General features: G+C 31.7%; 2 protein-coding genes across 2 annotated transcripts; both read left to right on the forward strand.

The window, feature by feature from the left end:
- The first annotated feature begins 594 nt into the window (after positions 1-594).
- On the forward strand, positions 595-1,867 carry LOC119603529 (putative gustatory receptor 59d). The gene is made up of 2 exons (XM_037955572.1): positions 595-1,260; positions 1,706-1,867. The coding sequence occupies exons 1-2, from the start codon at positions 595-597 to the stop codon at positions 1,865-1,867; spliced, it is 828 nt and encodes a 275-aa protein (XP_037811500.1).
- Positions 1,868-3,745: 1,878 nt separating this feature from the next.
- Positions 3,746-4,796, forward strand: LOC119603530 (the record flags this gene model as incomplete). Its single annotated transcript, XM_037955573.1, has 2 exons — positions 3,746-4,495; positions 4,551-4,796. Coding segments are annotated over 2 exons (996 nt in total), but the record flags the coding sequence as incomplete, so codon positions are not given.
- Between the last annotated feature and the right edge of the window lie 15,102 nt (positions 4,797-19,898).

A 19,898-nucleotide genomic window follows, 5' to 3' on the forward strand; every position in this document is an offset into this window, starting at 1 on the left:
TTACGACAATGCAGTTTAAATTAAAAGCTTTCAGTAGAAAATTATGCCAGATATTTTTTTATAAATAATAGCTTTTGTTAAAAGTTTTCCACTGATAAGTACATAAAGCGAAAGCTTTTTGCATAATTCTAAAGCTTTCTTTAGAAAACGAAATATAAAATCTTTCTATTCGATAACGTCAAATTCTAATTGAAATTTACGAGTTTTCTATAGAGTTTTTTCAAAGCAAAAGCTTTCTTTGGAAAATTGTCAAGGAAAACAATTTCTACGAAATTTTCTTTTCCTAAGCTTTCTGCTGAAAGTTTAAAAAAGCAAAAGCTTTTCATAATTAAATGGGTAACGCAAAAGCTTTCTACAAAAAATGAAAATTACAGCTTTATATGATTGAAGCAAAAGCTTTACTCAAACTTAACAATTTCTATTCGAAATTAAAACTTTCTATTCTATATTAAAAATTCCTAAGTATCCAGAAGTTGAAGAGACTTTATTCTAGCAAAAGAATAAAATCTCTTCAACTTCTGTCTTAAAAATACTTACCACCACTGCTAGTTTAACTAAGCTGCAATACATTCGTCTTTTATTTTACGTCTAAACATGAAACGGTCAACATATTGGATGTTAAGCACGGTCTACATTTACGCTCAATTATTGGGAATTCTGAATTTCTGCTACGATTGTCGTACGGGTAGAGCGCATATAAAACCTCACATAACGGTCTATTCGGCCGTAATTAGCATAACAATGTTCGGTGTTTTAACGTATTTCTTTTTGCACATGGAAATTAAAAGTCATCCCCCCGGCAGTGCAGAATTACATTATAAATTAAATTTTTTAACCTCGATTATACGTGTAGTTGGAGTTATATTAACAGTTTTCTATAATTGGACTAGACGTCGTGAGTCGGTACAATTGATAAATTCTTATAGGAAATTTTGTAAGAAATTCCTACAAAAATGGCAAATGGAAGAAAGATATATGCAATATCTGGAACACGGTATAAGAATCAAATTGAAACGTTCCTTTATAGCTGATGTGTTAGTGTACGTAATCATAAATCAACATTTAGGTGTAATTTTTGATATGGAGAATCGTTATATTTTACTAGCCTTGGCTTTGATACCCACAGTTCTAAATGTTGTTATGACTCTATATTATTTTGCCATTTTAAACATCAATATTTTCATGACTATTATCAATGAAGAAATTAAAAGAATTTTAAATACCGCAAATACAATTTGTAAATCAGGAGTGAGAAATCCAGTAAATTATTGCCTCTTGGCTGATCAACTAGACGAGTTGTCAGTGACTCAATGTATATTAATAAATTATTTGAAACGCATTAACAAAATATATGATGTATAAGGGGTTTGTGTAGTGTTGGATTTATATGTGAATAATATTTGTGTGATTTATATATTTGCCATGTTATCCAATCATCTCGATATATGGGCCTCTTATGGCGAATGGGTGGTATATTTTGTACCAGTTGCACTTTTTATATGTTACCTGGATATACAGTTATTTATATTCATCATGCTAAATACCGTGGATTTGATGGAGAAAACTGGAGACTTATTAAAAGGGCGACCAATTTGGAATTGTAAATTAGATAATCGTTTAGAGAGAAGTGTAAGTTGAGATGTTTCGAACGATTGAGTCTATTTTCAAACTTTAAAATTGGTTAAATTTAATTTTTTTCCTCTAGCTCGACAACTTTTCCCTGCAGCTTGCTCAATTTCCTTTGGAATTCGATCTGATAGGCCTATTCAATATGAATCGTCCTATGGCTTTTGCCATTCTTAGTTCGACCATATCAAATGCTATTGTTTTAATGCAATACGATTTAAAGTATACGAAAAGTAATTAAATCACATCCATATTTTGAATTTAAATTTCAAAGTTTAATAAATTGTTAAGTGAAAATATTAAAGTCAGTATTAATTAAAACAGCTTTATAAATTGTTAAATGAAAAAAGTTTAAAATTCTTTTACAAAAATGTTTTATGAAAAAACTAAACAACATATTTTAGACTAGACAACAGACTAGACTATAGACTACACTATAGACTAGACTAAAGACTAGACTAAAGACTAGACTAAAGACTAGACTATAGACTAGACTATAGACTAGACTTTAGACTAGACTATAGACTAGACTAAGACTAGACTATAGACTAGACTATAGACTAGACTATAGACTAGACTATAGACTAGACTATAGACTAGACTATAGACTAGACTATAGACTAGACTATAGACTAGACTATAGACTACACTATAGACTAGACTATAGACTAGACCATAGACTAGACTATAGACTAGACTATAGACTAGACTATAGACTAGACTATAGACTAGACTATAGACTAGACTATAGACTAGACTATAGACTAGACTATAGACAAGACTATAGACAAGACTATAGACTAGACTATAGACTAGACTATAGACTAGACTATAGACTAGACTATAGACTAGACTATAGACTAGACTATAGACTAGACTATAGACTAGACTATAGACTAGACTATAGATAGACTATAGACTAGACTATAGACTAGACTATAGACTAGACTATAGACTAGACTATAGACTAGACTATAGACTAGACTATAGACTAGACTATAGACTAGACTATAGACTAGACTATAGACTAGACTATAGACTAGACTATAGACTAGACTATAGACTAGACTATAGACTAGACTATAGACTAGACTATAGACTAGACTATAGACTAGACTATAGACTAGACTATAGACTAGACTATAGACTAGACTATAGACTAGACTATAGACTAGACTATAGACTAGACTAGACTATAGACTAGACTATAGCTAGACTATAGACTAGACTATAGACTAGACTATAGACTAGACTATAGACTAGACTATAGACTAGGACTATAGACTAGACTATAGACTAGACTATAGACTAGACTATAGACTAGACTATAGACTAGACTATAGACAGACTATAGACTAGACTATAGACTAGACTATAGACTAGACTATCGACTAGACTATAGACAGACTATAGACTAGATATAGACTAGACTATAGATAGACTATAGACTAGACTTAGACTAGACTATAGACTTAGAATAGACTAGACTATAGACTAGACTATAGACTAGACTATAGACTAGACTATAGACTAGACTATAGACTAGATATAGACTAGACTATAGACTAGGACTATAGACTAGACTAGACTATAGACTAGACTAGGACTATAGACTAGACTAGACTAGACTAGACTAGACTATAGACTAGACTAGACTATAGACTAGACTAGACTACTAGACTAGACTAGACTATAGACTAGACTAGACTATAGACTAGACTATAGACTAGACTATAGACTAGACTAGACTATAGACTAGACTAGACTATAGACTAGACTAGACTAGACTAGACTAGACTAGACTATAGACTAGACTAGACTATAGACTAGACTAGACTATAGACTAGACTAGACTATAGACTAGACTAGACTAGACTAGACTATAGACTAGACTAGACTAGACTAGACTAGACTATAGACTAGACTATAGACTAGACTATAGACTAGACTATAGACTAGACTATAGACTAGACTATAGACTAGACTATAGACTAGACTATAGACTAGACTATAGACTAGACTATAGACTAGACTATAGACTAGACTATAGACTAGACTATAGACTAGACTATAGACTAGACTATAGACTAGACTATAGACTAGACTATAGACTAGAGTGTTGCGCTGGAAACGTGAGTGTCGTGTGAGAAAAATTGTCGAACGCTTAATTGTTTTGGAGGAGGAATATTTTGAAAGAGTTACATATCCACCGCAATTAATACAAAAATTCGATAGCTTATTTTTTCTGAAATACGCCAGTGTTTGGTTGCAGTCTCTATCGATTATGTATATAGTCTACCGATATGTCATTAGTACCTCGGGCTGGTGGTATCTGACATTTTTTTATGTGGTGATTGTTTTAAATATTTTACATGGTGTAGTAATGCATTTCTATATGTGTCTGCTCTATATCGGATCAAGATTCTATATAATCAACTATCGTTTGGAGGAAATTTATGTGACTATAGTAAGAGTGAGCTCATGGAGATCACAGCGCTCTCAACAGCAAATGCAAAAAGCCTTGGCTGCTGAAATGGACTGTATTACTTATATACACTGTAATCTCATGAATATAGTGGGTGAATTAAATGATTCCTATATGTTTCAAATTTTAACTGTTTTAATGACTCATATATTCAATAATACCGCCATGGGTTATTATGGTCTAATGATGTGTATAGACTTCTTTAAATTCAACTTGTCTTATTATGATCTCATCATAGGAAGTTTTAGTTATTGCTGTTTGGTATTGGATTTGTATTTGCTGGATGTTAATTGTAATACCGTGCAAAGCTCATATAATATCACGGGTTCTATTGTAAAACAATTTTCGGAATTTCCCGAAATGGAAGAAAGTTTGAGAAAAAGTGTAAGTTTGTGAATATTTTTCTAAATATATAGCTTAAAATATTTTTCAATTACAGTGCGAACTATTGTCTTTACATTTGGTACAAAGAAGACTTTTCATTAATATTTGCGGCATGTTTAATCTAAATAAGCACACTTCGTTTGTTATGTTTGGTTTCACCATACGTCAGGTATTGATTTTGGTACAAAATGATGTGGCCATATCTATACGTTACCTTAAAGATTCTCATGATGTGGGTCAGATTTTACAGAAGGAATTTAAAAAAGCTTTTAATGTAATGAACGAAGCGTCCCAGGAGTAAATAGTTTTTGGAAAAATATTTAATAAATATATTGTTATTTGTTGTATCTAAGTAAATCCAATAATTAAATCATAACGCATAATTTTTCTTTAAGAAAACGCTCTACTATTATAGGTTTCCATAGTCTAGTCTATCGTCTAGTCTATCGTCTAGTCTATAGTCTAGTCTATAGTCTAGTCTATAGTCTAGTCTATAGTCTAGTCTATAGTCTAGTCTATAGTCTAGTCTATAGTCTAGTCATAGTCTAGTCTATAGTCTAGTCTATAGTCTAGTCTATAGTCTAGTCTATAGTCTAGTCTATAGTCTAGTCTATAGTCTAGTCTATAGTCTAGTCTATAGTCTAGTCTATAGTCTAGTCTATAGTCTAGTCTATAGTCTAGTCTATAGTCTAGTCTATAGTCTAGTCTATAGTCTAGTCTATAGTCTAGTCTATAGTCTAGTCTATAGTCTAGTCTATAGTCTAGTCTATAGTCTAGTCTATAGTCTAGTCTATAGTCTAGTCTATAGTCTAGTCTATAGTCTAGTCTATAGTCTAGTCTATAGTCTAGTCTATAGTCTAGTCTATAGTCTAGTCTATAGTCTAGTCTATAGTCTAGTCTATAGTCTAGTCTATAGTCTAGTCTATAGTCTAGTCTATAGTCTAGTCTATAGTCTAGTCTATAGTCTAGTCTATAGTCTAGTTTAGTCTATAGTCTAGTCTATAGTCTAGTCTATAGTCTAGTTTAGTCTATAGTCTAGTCTATAGTCTAGTCTATAGTCTAGTCTATAGTCTAGTCTATAGGCTAGTTTAGTCTATAGTCTAGTCTATAGTCTAGTCTATAGTCTAGTCTATAGTCTAGTCTATAGTCTAGTCTATAGTCTAGTCTATAGTCTAGTCTATAGTCTAGTCTATAGTCTAGTCTATAGTCTAGTCTATAGTCTAGTCTATAGTCTAGTCTATAGTCTAGTCTATAGTCTAGTCTATAGTCTAGTCTATAGTCTAGTCTATAGTCTAGTCTATAGTCTAGTCTATAGTCTAGTCTATAGTCTAGTCTATAGTCTAGTCTATAGTCTAGTCTATAGTCTAGTCTATAGTCTAGTCTATAGTCTAGTCTATAGTCTAGTCTATAGTCTAGTCTATAGTCTAGTCTATAGTCTAGTCTATAGTCTAGTCTATAGTCTAGTCTATAGTCTAGTCTATAGTCTAGTCTATAGTCTAGTCTATAGTCTAGTCTATAGTCTAGTCTATAGTCTAGTCTATAGTCTAGTCTATAGTCTAGTATAGTCTAGTCTATAGTCTAGTCTATAGTCTAGTCTGTAGTCTAGTCTATAGTCTAGTCTATAGTCTAGTCTATAGTCTAGTCTATAGTCTAGTCTATAGTCTAGTCTATAGTCTAGTCTATAGTCTAGTCTATAGTCTAGTCTATAGTCTAGTCTATAGTCTAGTCTATAGTCTAGTCTATAGTCTAGTCTATAGTCTAGTCTATAGTCTAGTCTATAGTCTAGTCTATAGTCTAGTCTATAGTCTAGTCTATAGTCTAGTCTATAGTCTAGTCTATAGTCTAGTCTATAGTCTAGTCTATAGTATAGTCTAGTCTATAGTCTAGTCTATAGTCTAGTCTATAGTCTAGTCTATAGTCTAGTCTATAGTCTAGTCTATAGTCTAGTCTATAGTCTAGTCTATAGTCTAGTCTATAGTCTAGTCTATAGTCTAGTCTATAGTCTAGTCTATAGTCTAGTCTATAGTCTAGGTCTATAGTCTAGTCTATAGTCTAGTCTATAGTCTAGTCTATAGTCTAGTCTATAGTCTAGTCTATAGTCTAGTCTATAGTCTAGTCTATAGTCTAGTCTATAGTCTAGTCTATAGTCTATAGTCTAGTCTATAGTCTAGTCTATAGTCTAGTCTATAGTCTAGTCTATAGTCTAGTCCTATAGTCTAGTCTATAGGCTAGTCTATAGTCTAGTCTATAGTCTAGTCTATAGTCTATCTATAGTCCTAGTCTATAGTCTAGTCTATAGTCTAGTCTATAGTCTAGTCTATAGTCTAGTCTATAGTCTAGTCTATAGTCTAGTCTATAGTCTAGTCTATAGTCTAGTCTATAGTCTAGTCTATAGTCTAGTCTATAGTCTAGTCTATAGTCTATCTATAGTCCTAGTCTATAGTCTAGTCTATAGTCTAGTCTATAGTCTAGTCTATAGTCTAGTCTATAGTCTAGTCTATAGTCTAGTCTATAGTCTAGTCTATGTCTAGTCTATAGTCTAGTCTATAGTCTAGTCTATAGTCTAGTCTATAGTCTAGTTCTATAGTCTAGTCTATAGTCTAGTCTATAGTCTATCTATAGTCTAGTCTAGTAGTCTAGTCTATAGTCTGTCTTAGTCTAGGTCTATAGTCTAGTCTATAGTCTAGTCTATAGTCTAGTCCTATTAGTCTAAGTCTATATCTAGTCTATAGTCTAGTCTATAGTCTAGTCTATAGTCTAGTCTATAGTCTAGTCTATAGTCTAGTCTATAGTCTAGTCTATAGTCTAGTCTATAGTCTAGTCTATAGTCTAGTCTATAGTCTAGTATATAGTCTAGTCTATAGTCTAGTCTATAGTCTAGTCTATAGTCTAGTCTATAGTATAGGCTGTAGTCTAGTCTATAGTCTAGTCTATAGTCTAGTCTATAGTCTAGTCTATAGTCTAGTCTATAGTCTAGTCTATAGTCTAGTCTATAGTCTAGTCTATAGTCTAGTCTATAGTCTAGTCTATAGTCTAGTCTATAGTCTAGTCTATAGTCTAGTCTATAGTCTAGTCTATAGTCTAGTCTATAGTCTAGTCTATAGTCTAGTCTATAGTCTAGTCTATAGTCTAGTCTATAGTCTAGTCTATAGTCTAGTCTATAGGCAAGTCTATAGTCTAGTCTATAGGCAAGTCTATATTCTAGTCTATAGTCTAGTCTATAGGCAAGTCTATATTCTAGTCTATAGTCTAGTCTATAGTATAGGCTGTAGGCTAGTATATAGTCTAGTCTATAGTATAGTATGTAGTCTAGTATATAGTCTAGTCTATAGTCTATTTTATACTCTGTTCTGTAGTCAAGTCTAGTTTAGACCAGTCTATAGTATAGTATGTAGTCTAGTATATAGTCTAGTCTACAGTCTATTTTATACTCTGTTCTGTAGTCAAGTCTAGTTTAGACCAGTCTATAGTCTATTGTCTAGTTATGTCAGTTTGTTTTTTTTTATAATTTTTTCCAGGAATATACATCCTGTTGCAATGCCACATAATTGAATTTTAGCATCCAGTGTAACCAAGTTTATACTAATAATTATCTAATTAATTGACGTCAAGATAATCTACATTAATTATATATTAATGTAGTTGTATATGAATGACAGGTCTTTAAACATGCGATACGTTCAATATTTATTCGTTTACTTGGCTATTTTTATGGCATTTGGCTGGGTTTACAGCAATTCGAATAGTCTAGACTAGACTTTTGATTATACTATAGGATAGACTATAGACTAGACTATAGAATAAACTGTATAATAGACTATATTTAAGATGATAGACTAGACTGTAGATTAGGCTATAAACTAGACTATAGACCAGACTATGTATAACACTAGACTTTAGACTAAATTTCATTTCTTATTGAGGTATCATACCCTTTATATTGGAAACATATTATTTTGCCATATTAATTGCATAACTTCGATAAATAAGTTTTCTATAGAAAGCTGACTTAGAAAAGTATTGTTGTTATAACTATTGTATGGAATGTACATCCTGTAAAAATGCCACATAATTAAATATTAACTGACTGACAGTGTTACCAAGTTTATAGTAAATTTATCTAATTAATTGAATTTCAGATAATCTAGTTAGTAGTACTAACATGTTAAACGATTTAGCCACAATTATCCACTCAGTATTGGACGAGTCTTTAAACATGCGATACTGGAAATATTTTATGGTTTACTTTGCCATGTTTTATGGCATTTGGTTGGGTTTTACAACAATTCGAATTGATTTAAAAACTAGAAAATTGAAAGTATCAAAATTCTTAAATATATTTATGACCATAAGCAGTTTATTATTCTTATACGCTTTGCCGCATGCAGTTAAAGTTAATTTGAGTCATATTCAGCTGAATGTGAAAAATCCTTTGATTGCTTATGCTTTTGCTACTACCATTTATTTGCGTTTTATAATTATGTTCTTGGTCATCTTGATGAGAAGAGGACGAGATAAAGATATGGAGAAATGGTTCGAGAAGTTATTGTTAATACAGACTGCATATTTTGATCGCTTTAAATATATACCAGCCGATACTAGCCTGCGCAAATGGGTGTTTATAAATGGATTTATTATGTTTTTACATGGTATTTCCTTATTTGTAAATCTTTATGAATTGTATATATCCCAAGAAATGTGGCGTTTTTTTGACATGTATTTGCTATGCGGCATTATTAACTTACAACACTATATTTTGTGGTATCATGAAGTCCTATTATGTCACATACATGAATGCAGCTCGAAATTAAATTATCAATTACAAAACAATGAAATGGATCCAAAATTAAGTTTAATATATTTTCAATTGACTGAATTAATAAGGGAACTGAACATTATCTACAGTCCTGTTATTGTGTGGACTCAGCTATCGCTGATAATAACAAATTCCATTGTGGGTTATGTAGTAATTATATATTTTACAACTGAAAATGAAAAACTGAACTCATACGACTATATGCTAGGTGGAAAACTCTATATAATGCTATGCATACATATGTACTTGTATTTTCTGTTATGTGATCGAGTGATAAATACAATACGAAAAACTTCTTGGATTTTAAGGTGTTTCACTGCTAAAGATGAAAATGACCAAGAAGTAAGTTAAATTTACTTTTTAGTTTCATTCTTATTTAACTAAGTTAATTATTCATTACAGATTGAATTAGTTTCATTAAATCTTGCTGTATTCAAAGTAAATATCAATATTAGAGGAATGTTTAATATTGACTTGAAATGTTTATTTTCAATAATTGCTCAAACTGTACAATTTATTAATGTTTTAGTTCAAGTTAATTTACAAAATAAAAAAGCTTTAAATTAATTAATTTTAAAAGTGATATTGAACATTGACCTCAAATACTTAATATATGTAGATTAGACTGTGGACTAGAGCACTGACTGGACTATAGACTAGACTTGACTAGAGTCTAGACTAGACTATAGACTGGACTAGACTTGACTAGACTATAGACTAGACTATAGACTAGACTACAGACTAGACTATAGACTGGACTATAGACTAGACTATAGACTAGACTATAGACTAGACTATAGACTAGACTATAGACTAGGACTATAGACTAGACTATAGACTAGACTAGACTAGACTATAGACTAGACTATAGACTAGACTATAGACTAGACTATAGACTAGACTATAGACTAGACTATAGACTAGACTATAGACTAGACTATAGACTAGACTATAGACTAGACTATAGACTAGACTAGACTATAGACTAGACTATAGACTAGACTATAGACTAGACTATAGACTAGACTATAGACTAGACTATAGACTACTAGACTAGACTATAGACTAGACTATAGACTAGACTATAGACTAGACTATAGACTAGACTATAGACTAGACTATAGACTAGACTATAGACTAGACTACAGACTAGACTATAGACTGGACTATAGACTAGACTATAGACTAGACTAGACTATAGACTAGACTATAGACTAGACTATAGACTAGACTATAGACTAGACTATGGACTAGACTATAGACTAGACTATAGACTAGACTAGACTATAGACTAGACTAGACTAGACTATAGACTAGACTAGACTATAGACTAGACTATAGACTAGACTATAGACTAGACTATAGACTAGACTATAGACTAGACTATAGCCTAGACTATATACTAGACTATAGACTAGACTATGGACTAGACTACAGACTAGACTATAGACTAGACCATAAACTAGACTATAGACTAGACTAAAGACCAGACTATAGATAGACTATAGACTAGACTAAAGACTAGACTATAGACCATAGACTATAGACTAGACCATAGACTAGACTATAGACTAGACCATAGACTAGACTATGGACTAGACTATAGACTAGACTATAGACTAGACTATAGACTAGACTATAGACTAGACTATAGACTAGACCATAGACTAGACTATAGACTAGACTCTAGACTAGACTATAGACTAGACTATAGACTAGACTATAGACTAGACTAAAGACCAGACTATAGATAGACTATAGACTAGACTATAGACTAGACTATAGACTAGACTATAGACTAGACTATAGACTAGACTATAGACTAGACTATAGACTAGACTATAGACTAGACTATTGACTAGACCATAGACTAGACTATAGACTAGACTATAGACTAGACTATAGACTAGACTATAGACTAGACTATAGACTAGACTATAGACTAGACTATAGACTAGACTATAGACTAGACTACTATAGACTAGACTATAGACTAGACTATAGACTAGACTATAGACTAGACTATTGACTAGACTATGGACTAGACTATAGACTAGACTATAGACTAGACTATAGACTAGACTATAGACTAGACTATAGACTAGACTATAGACTAGACTATAGACTAGACTATAGACTAGTCTATAGACTAGACTATAGACTAGACTATAGACTAGACTATAGATTAGACTATAGACTAGACTATAGACTAGACTATAGACTAGACTATAGACTAGACTATAGACTAGACTATAGACTAGACTATAGACTAGACTATAGACTAGACTATAGACTAGACTCTAGACTAGACTATAGACTAGACTATAGACTAGACTATAGACTAGACTATAGACTAGACTATAGACTAGACTATAGACTAGACTATAGACTAGACTATAGACTAGACTATAGACTAGACTATAGACTAGACTATAGACTAGACTATAGACTAGACTATAGACTATTTATATGTAAAATAATTTCTATGTATTATCTACATATTCTTACTTCTTATCAATTTAACTTCTTATAAAATTGACTTCTGTTTTAATTTTTTCCATTTAGATCTTTATCGTTTTCCAGTTTAATAGATTCATCCAACATTGTGGCTTGCATATATGTTTGTATTAAGAGAATCATGTATGAGAAAATTGCTGCGAACATTGAGAACAATAATTTTAAATCCATAGTTAGGTCATAAACTTTAACGTCAGTAGGTACTAAGGCACACTTAAATAAAAATTCTTCCAACTGCAATAAAAAAATTATTATTAATTTAAAGAAAATTTCACTATTACAACAAACCTCTTTGTTCTCATTATCTGTAGTTAATCGCAATAAGATCATGTTAGTTTCCTCATTAATGCCACGGACTTGATCGCATATAGAATAATGCACAAACATGTGAATAAAAAGTAAAATAAAATAGCTGGCAGAAAGAGTTAAGCGTAGAACGTTGTCGGCAAACAACTCTAGAGGCATTATTGTGATAAATGCAAACAGCACAATGGAAATTAGCATCGCCATATTTAGTTGCAATAATAATAGTGTTGTAGAATAAATTCCATTCACTCTTTTCAATAACATGCATAGGTGATAGTAAATCAATATTAAATTGCTATTATATTCTTCGTTTTGTAGCTGATAGTTTAATAAAGAAAAATAATCAAATATAAAGCATAAAATGCCCGCATGTTGCAACATTATCAAGTGTTGCATAGCTATTTGGTTGCAAACAAATATAAACTGAAGGAACGAAAATACGTTAGTTGAAACATAACGGATTTGCAACACCATTATCAAGTTGTGCAGCAATAAGAGCAAAGCACTAAAATTCCACAATTTAAAATGCTTAGCACACCTCGGGGCATTTTGGCAACGTATGAAATATTTGAAATATAAAGAAAACATTTCATTTAATAATTTCTCCAATTCGTTGTCCCTTTTCGAACGCGTTATAATGACCACCAGGGTCAGAGCTATACGCAATAGAGCATTTGCAGCGAAATAGAAAACAATAAAAAAATTCACATCATCCACTTTGATTTCAGAAAAACTGTAATATATTGTAATAATATTTAAAGCAAAATAAATTATATTGATTGCGGTTACATAGATTTTAACCAATTTATTCGAATTTAAATGAAAATGCTTAAAATCTATGTTAATGGCTGTATAGCCTAAAAGTATGCAATAAAATTGCGTGAACTCTAATAGCCAGTATTTAAAACGATTCATGTCGCCAAATGTTAAAAATAAACTGATTGGATATAGCAAAAGCAAAAACATATTTCTGTTATTAAGCAATCACTAAATTTGGTTATAAATTTCATTATAAATAACCTAAAAATATCTTGTCAATGAATTTATAAGTGTCTACGATCAATTTTAGATGTTTTACAAAAGTATTGATAAAAACCATTTAATTTTTCTTAAGAAAATTACTTTTAAAAGGCTAAACTACATCCCCAGTTTTAAAAAATATTAGATTTGCTACTATGTATTGTAAGTATGTTTGTACGTTTTGATAATATAGAATTTTTTCATCCCATATAAAGCCAATTAACAAATTAACCCATAGACTATAGACTAGAATATAGACTAATCTATAGATTTTGTCTAGCAAATGTTATGAAAGGCAATTAGAGTTAATTTTAAACCGGCATGATAGGACATCGGTAATACTGATTATAACATTTCTTAAAAATACTAGACTAGACTATAAACTAGACCAGGCTATACTAAAGAGTAGATTAGGGCTAGACTATAGACCAGACTATATACTAAACTATAGACTAAGCTATAGACTAAACTATTGACTAGACTATAGACTAGACTATAGACTAGACTATAGACTAGACTATAGACTAGACTATAGACTAGACTATAGACTAGACTAGACTAGACTATAGACTAGACTATAGACTAGACTATAGACTAGACTATAGACTAGACTATAGACTAGACTATAGACTAGACTATAGACTAGACTATAGACTAGACTATAGACTAAACTATAGACTAAACTATAGACTAGACTATATACTAGACTATAGACTAGACTATAGACTAGACTATAGACTAGACTATAGACTAGACTATAGACTAGACTATAGACTAGACTATAGACTAGAATAGACTAGATATAGGACTAGACTATAGACTAGACTATAGACTAGACTATAGACTAGACTATAGACTAGACTATAGACTAGACTTTAGACTAGACTATAGACTAGACTATAGACTAGACTTAGACTAGACTATAGACTAGACTTTAGACTAGACTTTAGACTAGACTATAGACTAGACTATAGACTAGACTTTAGACTAGACTATAGACTAGACTATAGACAGACTAGACTATAGACTAGACTATAGACTAGACTATAGACTAGAAATAGACTAGACTATAGACTAGACTAGACTATAGACTAGACTATAGACTAGACTATAGATAGACTATAGACTAGACTAGACTAGACTATAGACTAGACTAGACTAGACTTTAGACTAGACTATAGACTAGACTATAGACTAGACTTTAGACTAGACTATAGACTAGACTATAGACTGCTTAGACTAGACTATAGACTAGACTATAGACTAGACTATAGACTAGACTATAGACTAGACTTATAGACTTTTAGACTAGACTATAGACTAGACTATAGACTAGACTATAGACTAGACTATAGACTAGACTTAGACAGACTATAGACTAGACTATAGACTAGACTATAGACTAGACTAAGACTACTAGAGCTAGACTATAGACTAGACTATAGACTAGACTATAGACTAGACTATAGACTGACTATAGACTAGATAGACTAGATAAGACTAGACTATAGACTAGACTATAGACTAGACTATAGACTAGACTATAGACTAGACTATAGACTAGACTATAGAATAGACTATAGACTAGACTATAGACTAGACTATAGACTAGACTATAGGACTATAGACTATAGACTAGACATAGACTAGACTATAGACTATAGACTAGACTATAGACTAGACTATAGACTAGACTATAGACTAGACTATAGACTAGACTATAGACTAGACTATAGACTAGACTATAGACTAGACTATAGACTAGACTATAGACTAGACTAGACTAGACTATAGACTAGACTATAGACTAGACTATAGACTAGACTATAGACTAGACTATAGACTAGACTATAGACTAGACTAGACTAGACTAGACAGACTATAGACTAGACTATAGACTAGACTATAGACTAGACTATAGACTAGACTAGACTAGACTATAGACTAGACTATAGACTAGACTATAGACTAGACTATGACAGACTATAGACTAGACTATAGACTAGACTATAGACCTAGACTATAGACTAGACTATAGACTAGACTATAGACTAGACTATAGACTAGACTATAGACTAGACTATAGACTAGACTATAGACTAGACTATAGACTAGACTATAGACTAGACTATAGACTAGACTATAGACTAGACTATAGACTAGACTATAGACTAGACTATAGACTAGACTATAGACTAGACTATAGACTAGACTATAGACTAGACTATAACTAGACTATAGACTAGACTATAGACTAGACTATAGACTAGACTATAGACTAGACTATAGACTAGACTATAGACTAGACTATAGACTAGACTATAGACTAGACTATAGACTAGACTATAGACTAGACTATAGACTAGACTATAGACTAGGACTATAGACTAGACTATAGACTAGACTAAGACTAGACTATAGACTAGACTATAGACTAGACTATAGACTAGACTATAGACTAGACTATAGACTAGACTATAGACTAGACTATAGACTAGACTATAGACTAGACTATAGACTAGACTATAGACTGACTATAGACTAGACTATAGACTAGACTATAGACTAGACTATGACTAGACTATAGACTAGACTATAGACTAGACTATAGACTAGACTATAGACTAGACTATGACTAGACTATAGACTAGACTATAGACTAGACTATAGACTAGACTATAGACTAGACTATAGACTAGACTATAGACTAGACTATAGACTAGACGATTAGACTAGACTATAGACTAGACTATAGACTAGACTATGACTAGACTATAGACTAGACTATAGACTAGACTATAGACTAGACTATAGACTAGACTATAGACTAGACTATAGACTAGACTATAGACTAACTATAGACTAGACTATAGACTAGACTATAGACTAGACTATAGACTAGACTAGACTAGACTATAGACTAGACTATAGACTAGACTATAGACTAGACTATAGTAGACTATAGCTAGACTATAGACTAGACTATAGACTAGACTATAGACTAGACTATAGACTAGACTATAGACTAGACTATAGACTAGACTATAGACTAGACTATAGACTAGACTATAGACTAGACTATAGACTAGACTATAGACTAGACTATAGACTAGACTATAGACTAGACTATAGACTAGACTATAGATTAGACTATAGATTAGACTATAGACTAGACTATACACTAGACTATAGACTAGACTATAGACTAGACTATAGACTAGACTATAGATTAGACTATAGATTAGACTATAGACTAGACTATAGACTAGACTATAGACTAGACTAGACTATAGACTAGACTATAGACTAGACTATAGACTAGACTTAGACTAGACTATAGACTAGACTATAGACTAGACTATAGACTAGACTATAGACTAGACTATAGACTAGACTATAGACTAGACTATAGACTAGACTATAGACTAGACTATAGACTAGACTATAGACTAGACTATAGACTAGACTATAGACTAGACTATAGCCTTTACTATAGCCTTGACTATGGACTGGACTATAGACTAGACTATAGACTAGACTATAGACTAGACTATAGACTAGACTATAGACTGGACTATAGACTAGACTATCGAGTAGACTATCGAGTAGACTATAGACTAGACTTTAGGCTTTTTGTTTTTTTTTACTTTTTTTACTTTATAAAAGGTTTATAATACAAAATTTCCATACAAAATTTGATTTATAAACCGTCCGTTTATAAAATAAAAATTTGTTTATGAAAAAGGCATTTAGTATTTAAAGCATGCTATTTTCGTTATCTGCTATTGCAAGTTGCATATATGTATTAAGAGAATCATATATGATAATATGTTTGCGAATACTGCGAACAAGGATCCCAAGTTTATTTCTTACACCACATAAACATTGACATCAGTAGATTGTAATGCACATTTTAAATAAACTCTTCCAACTGCAACATAAAACATTAATAAGAAATAATAAAATTTTAGTTCCACAAAAACCTCTCTGTTGTTAAATGTAACAATATCCCTTTAGTTTTGCCACTGCTGCTGCAGACATCATCGCACATAAAATAATACACAATCACATGAATTATAAGTAAAATAAATAACCAGAAGTCTGAATAAACCCTAAATGTATTTCTTTCTAGTGCTCCTGGCTGTGGCAGTGTAACCATAAATGCAAATGTTACATTTGAAAATATCACAAGGTTATTTAGTTGCAGTAATAATAATATTGTAGAATTAATTTTATTTACGTTTTTTAGTAACTTGCATAGATGAAAATAGATCGTGCTTAAATTAGAATTATATTGTTCATTTTCTAATTGATTGTTTAAAAGAGAAAAGTATTGAAATAAGTAGCACAAGGTGGCGGTATGGTGTAACATTATCAGGTGCTGCATACCTGATAGGCTAATAACCAGCACAAACTCTATAATAGTATAGAAGGAAACTTCATTTATAAGTAAATAGGCTTGTACCGCCAAGAACATGTTATGAGTTATGAACATAAAAGCATTAAATATCCACTATTTACGAAGTTTAGTATCTCCTCATCCAGTTTGATGTTTGAAAAACTGAAATATACTTTTGGATATTAACAATGCAATATATTATATTTGTTGCGATTACATAAACTCTTACAAATTTATATGATTTTAAACGAAGATTTTTAAAATTTATCACGATGGCTGTGTAGCCTAAAAGTATGCAACATAATTGCGTAAACTCTAAAAACCAATATTTTAAACTATTCATAGCAACGGTTAAAATTAAACTACTAGAAAATAGATGATACAGACACCTACTTTGCTAGTAATTATTTTATTTGTCTACATTTTTTTAGTTGGTAATTAGCTGATGTAATATCCCATCCCTGTAATAACATATCTCTTTTAGAATCTTATATAGAAGGATGAACATGATGATGAACATAAATGTGCTAAAAATAAATGAATAGTATTATCAATACACCTTCAATTTCTGGTGAAAAACCTACCGAAGTTATTAACCTTTAATTCTATAGAACCTCTTTATCCTTTTGTTAAAATAAATTAGTTTTCAGCTCTGATATGAAACTAATTAACAAATTAACATATTTCTTCGATAAATGTCTCACTACAGTTAATACTTATAAAACGCTTCCTAAAAGTGGAAAAATATAATATAATGGGAAACTAAACATAAAGGGCCGAATTAGAAGAAACATAAAGTATCATAGAGTTTAAGTTTTTAATAAGACTAGACTAGACTAGACTAGACTATAGACTAGACTATAGACTAGACTATAGACTAGACTATAGACTAGACTATAGACTAGACTATAGACTAGACTATAGACTAGACTATAGACTAGACTATAGACTAGACTATAGACTAGACTATAGACTAGACTATAGACTAGACTATAAACTAGACTATAGACTAGACTATAGACTAGACTATAGACTAGACTATAGACTAGACTATAGACTAGACTATAGACTAGACTATAGACTAGACTATAGACTAGACTATAGACTAGACTATAGACTAGACTATAGACTATACTATAGACTAGACTATAGACTAGACTATAGACTAGACTATAGACTAGACTATAGACTAGGCTATAGACTAGACTATAGACTAGACTATAGACTAGACTATAGACTAGACTATAGACTAGACTATAGACTAGACTATAGACTAGACTATAGACTAGACTATAGACTAGACTATAGACTAGACTATAGACTAGACTATAGACTAGACTATAGACTAGACTATAGACTAGACTATAGACTAGACTATAGACTAGACTATAGACTAGACTATAGACTAGACTATAGACTAGACTATAGACTAGACTACCTAGACTAGACTATAGACTAGACTATAGACTAGACTATAGACTAGGACTATAGACTAGACTATAGACTAGACTATAGACTAGACTATAGACTAGACTATAGACTAGACTATAGACTAGACTATAGACTAGACTATAGACTAGACTATAGACTAGACTATAGACTAGACTATAGACTAGACTATAGACTAGACTATAGACTAGACTATAGACTAGACTATAGACTAGACTATAGACTAGACTATAGACTAGACTATAGACTAGACTATAGACTAGACTATAGACTAGACTATAGACTAGGACTATAGACTAGACTATAGACTAGACTATAGACTAGACTATAGACTAGACTATAGACTAGACTATAGACTAGACTATAGACTAGACTATAGACTAGACTATAGACTAGACTATAGACTAACTATGACTAGACTATAGACTATATAGACTATAGACCTATAGACTAGACTATAGACTAGACTAGACTAGACTATAGACTAGACTAGACTAGACTAGACTAGACTAGACTAGACTAGACTAGACTAGACTAGACTAGACTAGACTAGACTAGACTAGACTAGACTAGACTAGACTAGACAGGACTAGACTAGACTAGACTAGACTAGACTAGACTAGACTATAGACTAGACTATAGACTAGACTATAGACTAGACTAGACTATAGACTAGACTAGACTATAGACTAGACTAGACTATAGACTAGACTAGACTAGACTAGACTAGACTAGACTAGACTAGACTAGACTAGACTAGACTAGACTAGACTAGACTAGACTAGACTAGACTAGACTAGACTAGACTAGACTAGACTAGACTAGACTATAGACTAGACTAGACTATAGACTAGAAGACTAGACTAGACTAGACTAGACTAGACTAGACTAGACTA

This window comes from Lucilia sericata, unplaced genomic scaffold, assembly GCF_015586225.1.
Source record: "Lucilia sericata isolate MDLA Ls3-8-SP2 unplaced genomic scaffold, ASM1558622v1 Contig000310F_arrow, whole genome shotgun sequence".
Classification (NCBI taxonomy): Eukaryota; Metazoa; Arthropoda; class Insecta; order Diptera; family Calliphoridae; genus Lucilia; species Lucilia sericata.

Coding starts and splice junctions, on each gene's coding strand:
- LOC119603529 (XM_037955572.1), top strand. CDS start 595: ATGAAACGGTCAACATATTGGATGTTAAGCACGGTCTACATTTACGCT. Junction 1,261..1,705: donor AATCAGGAGTGAGAAATCCA/GTAAATTATTGC, acceptor TTTTTCCTCTAG/CTCGACAACTTTTCCCTGCA.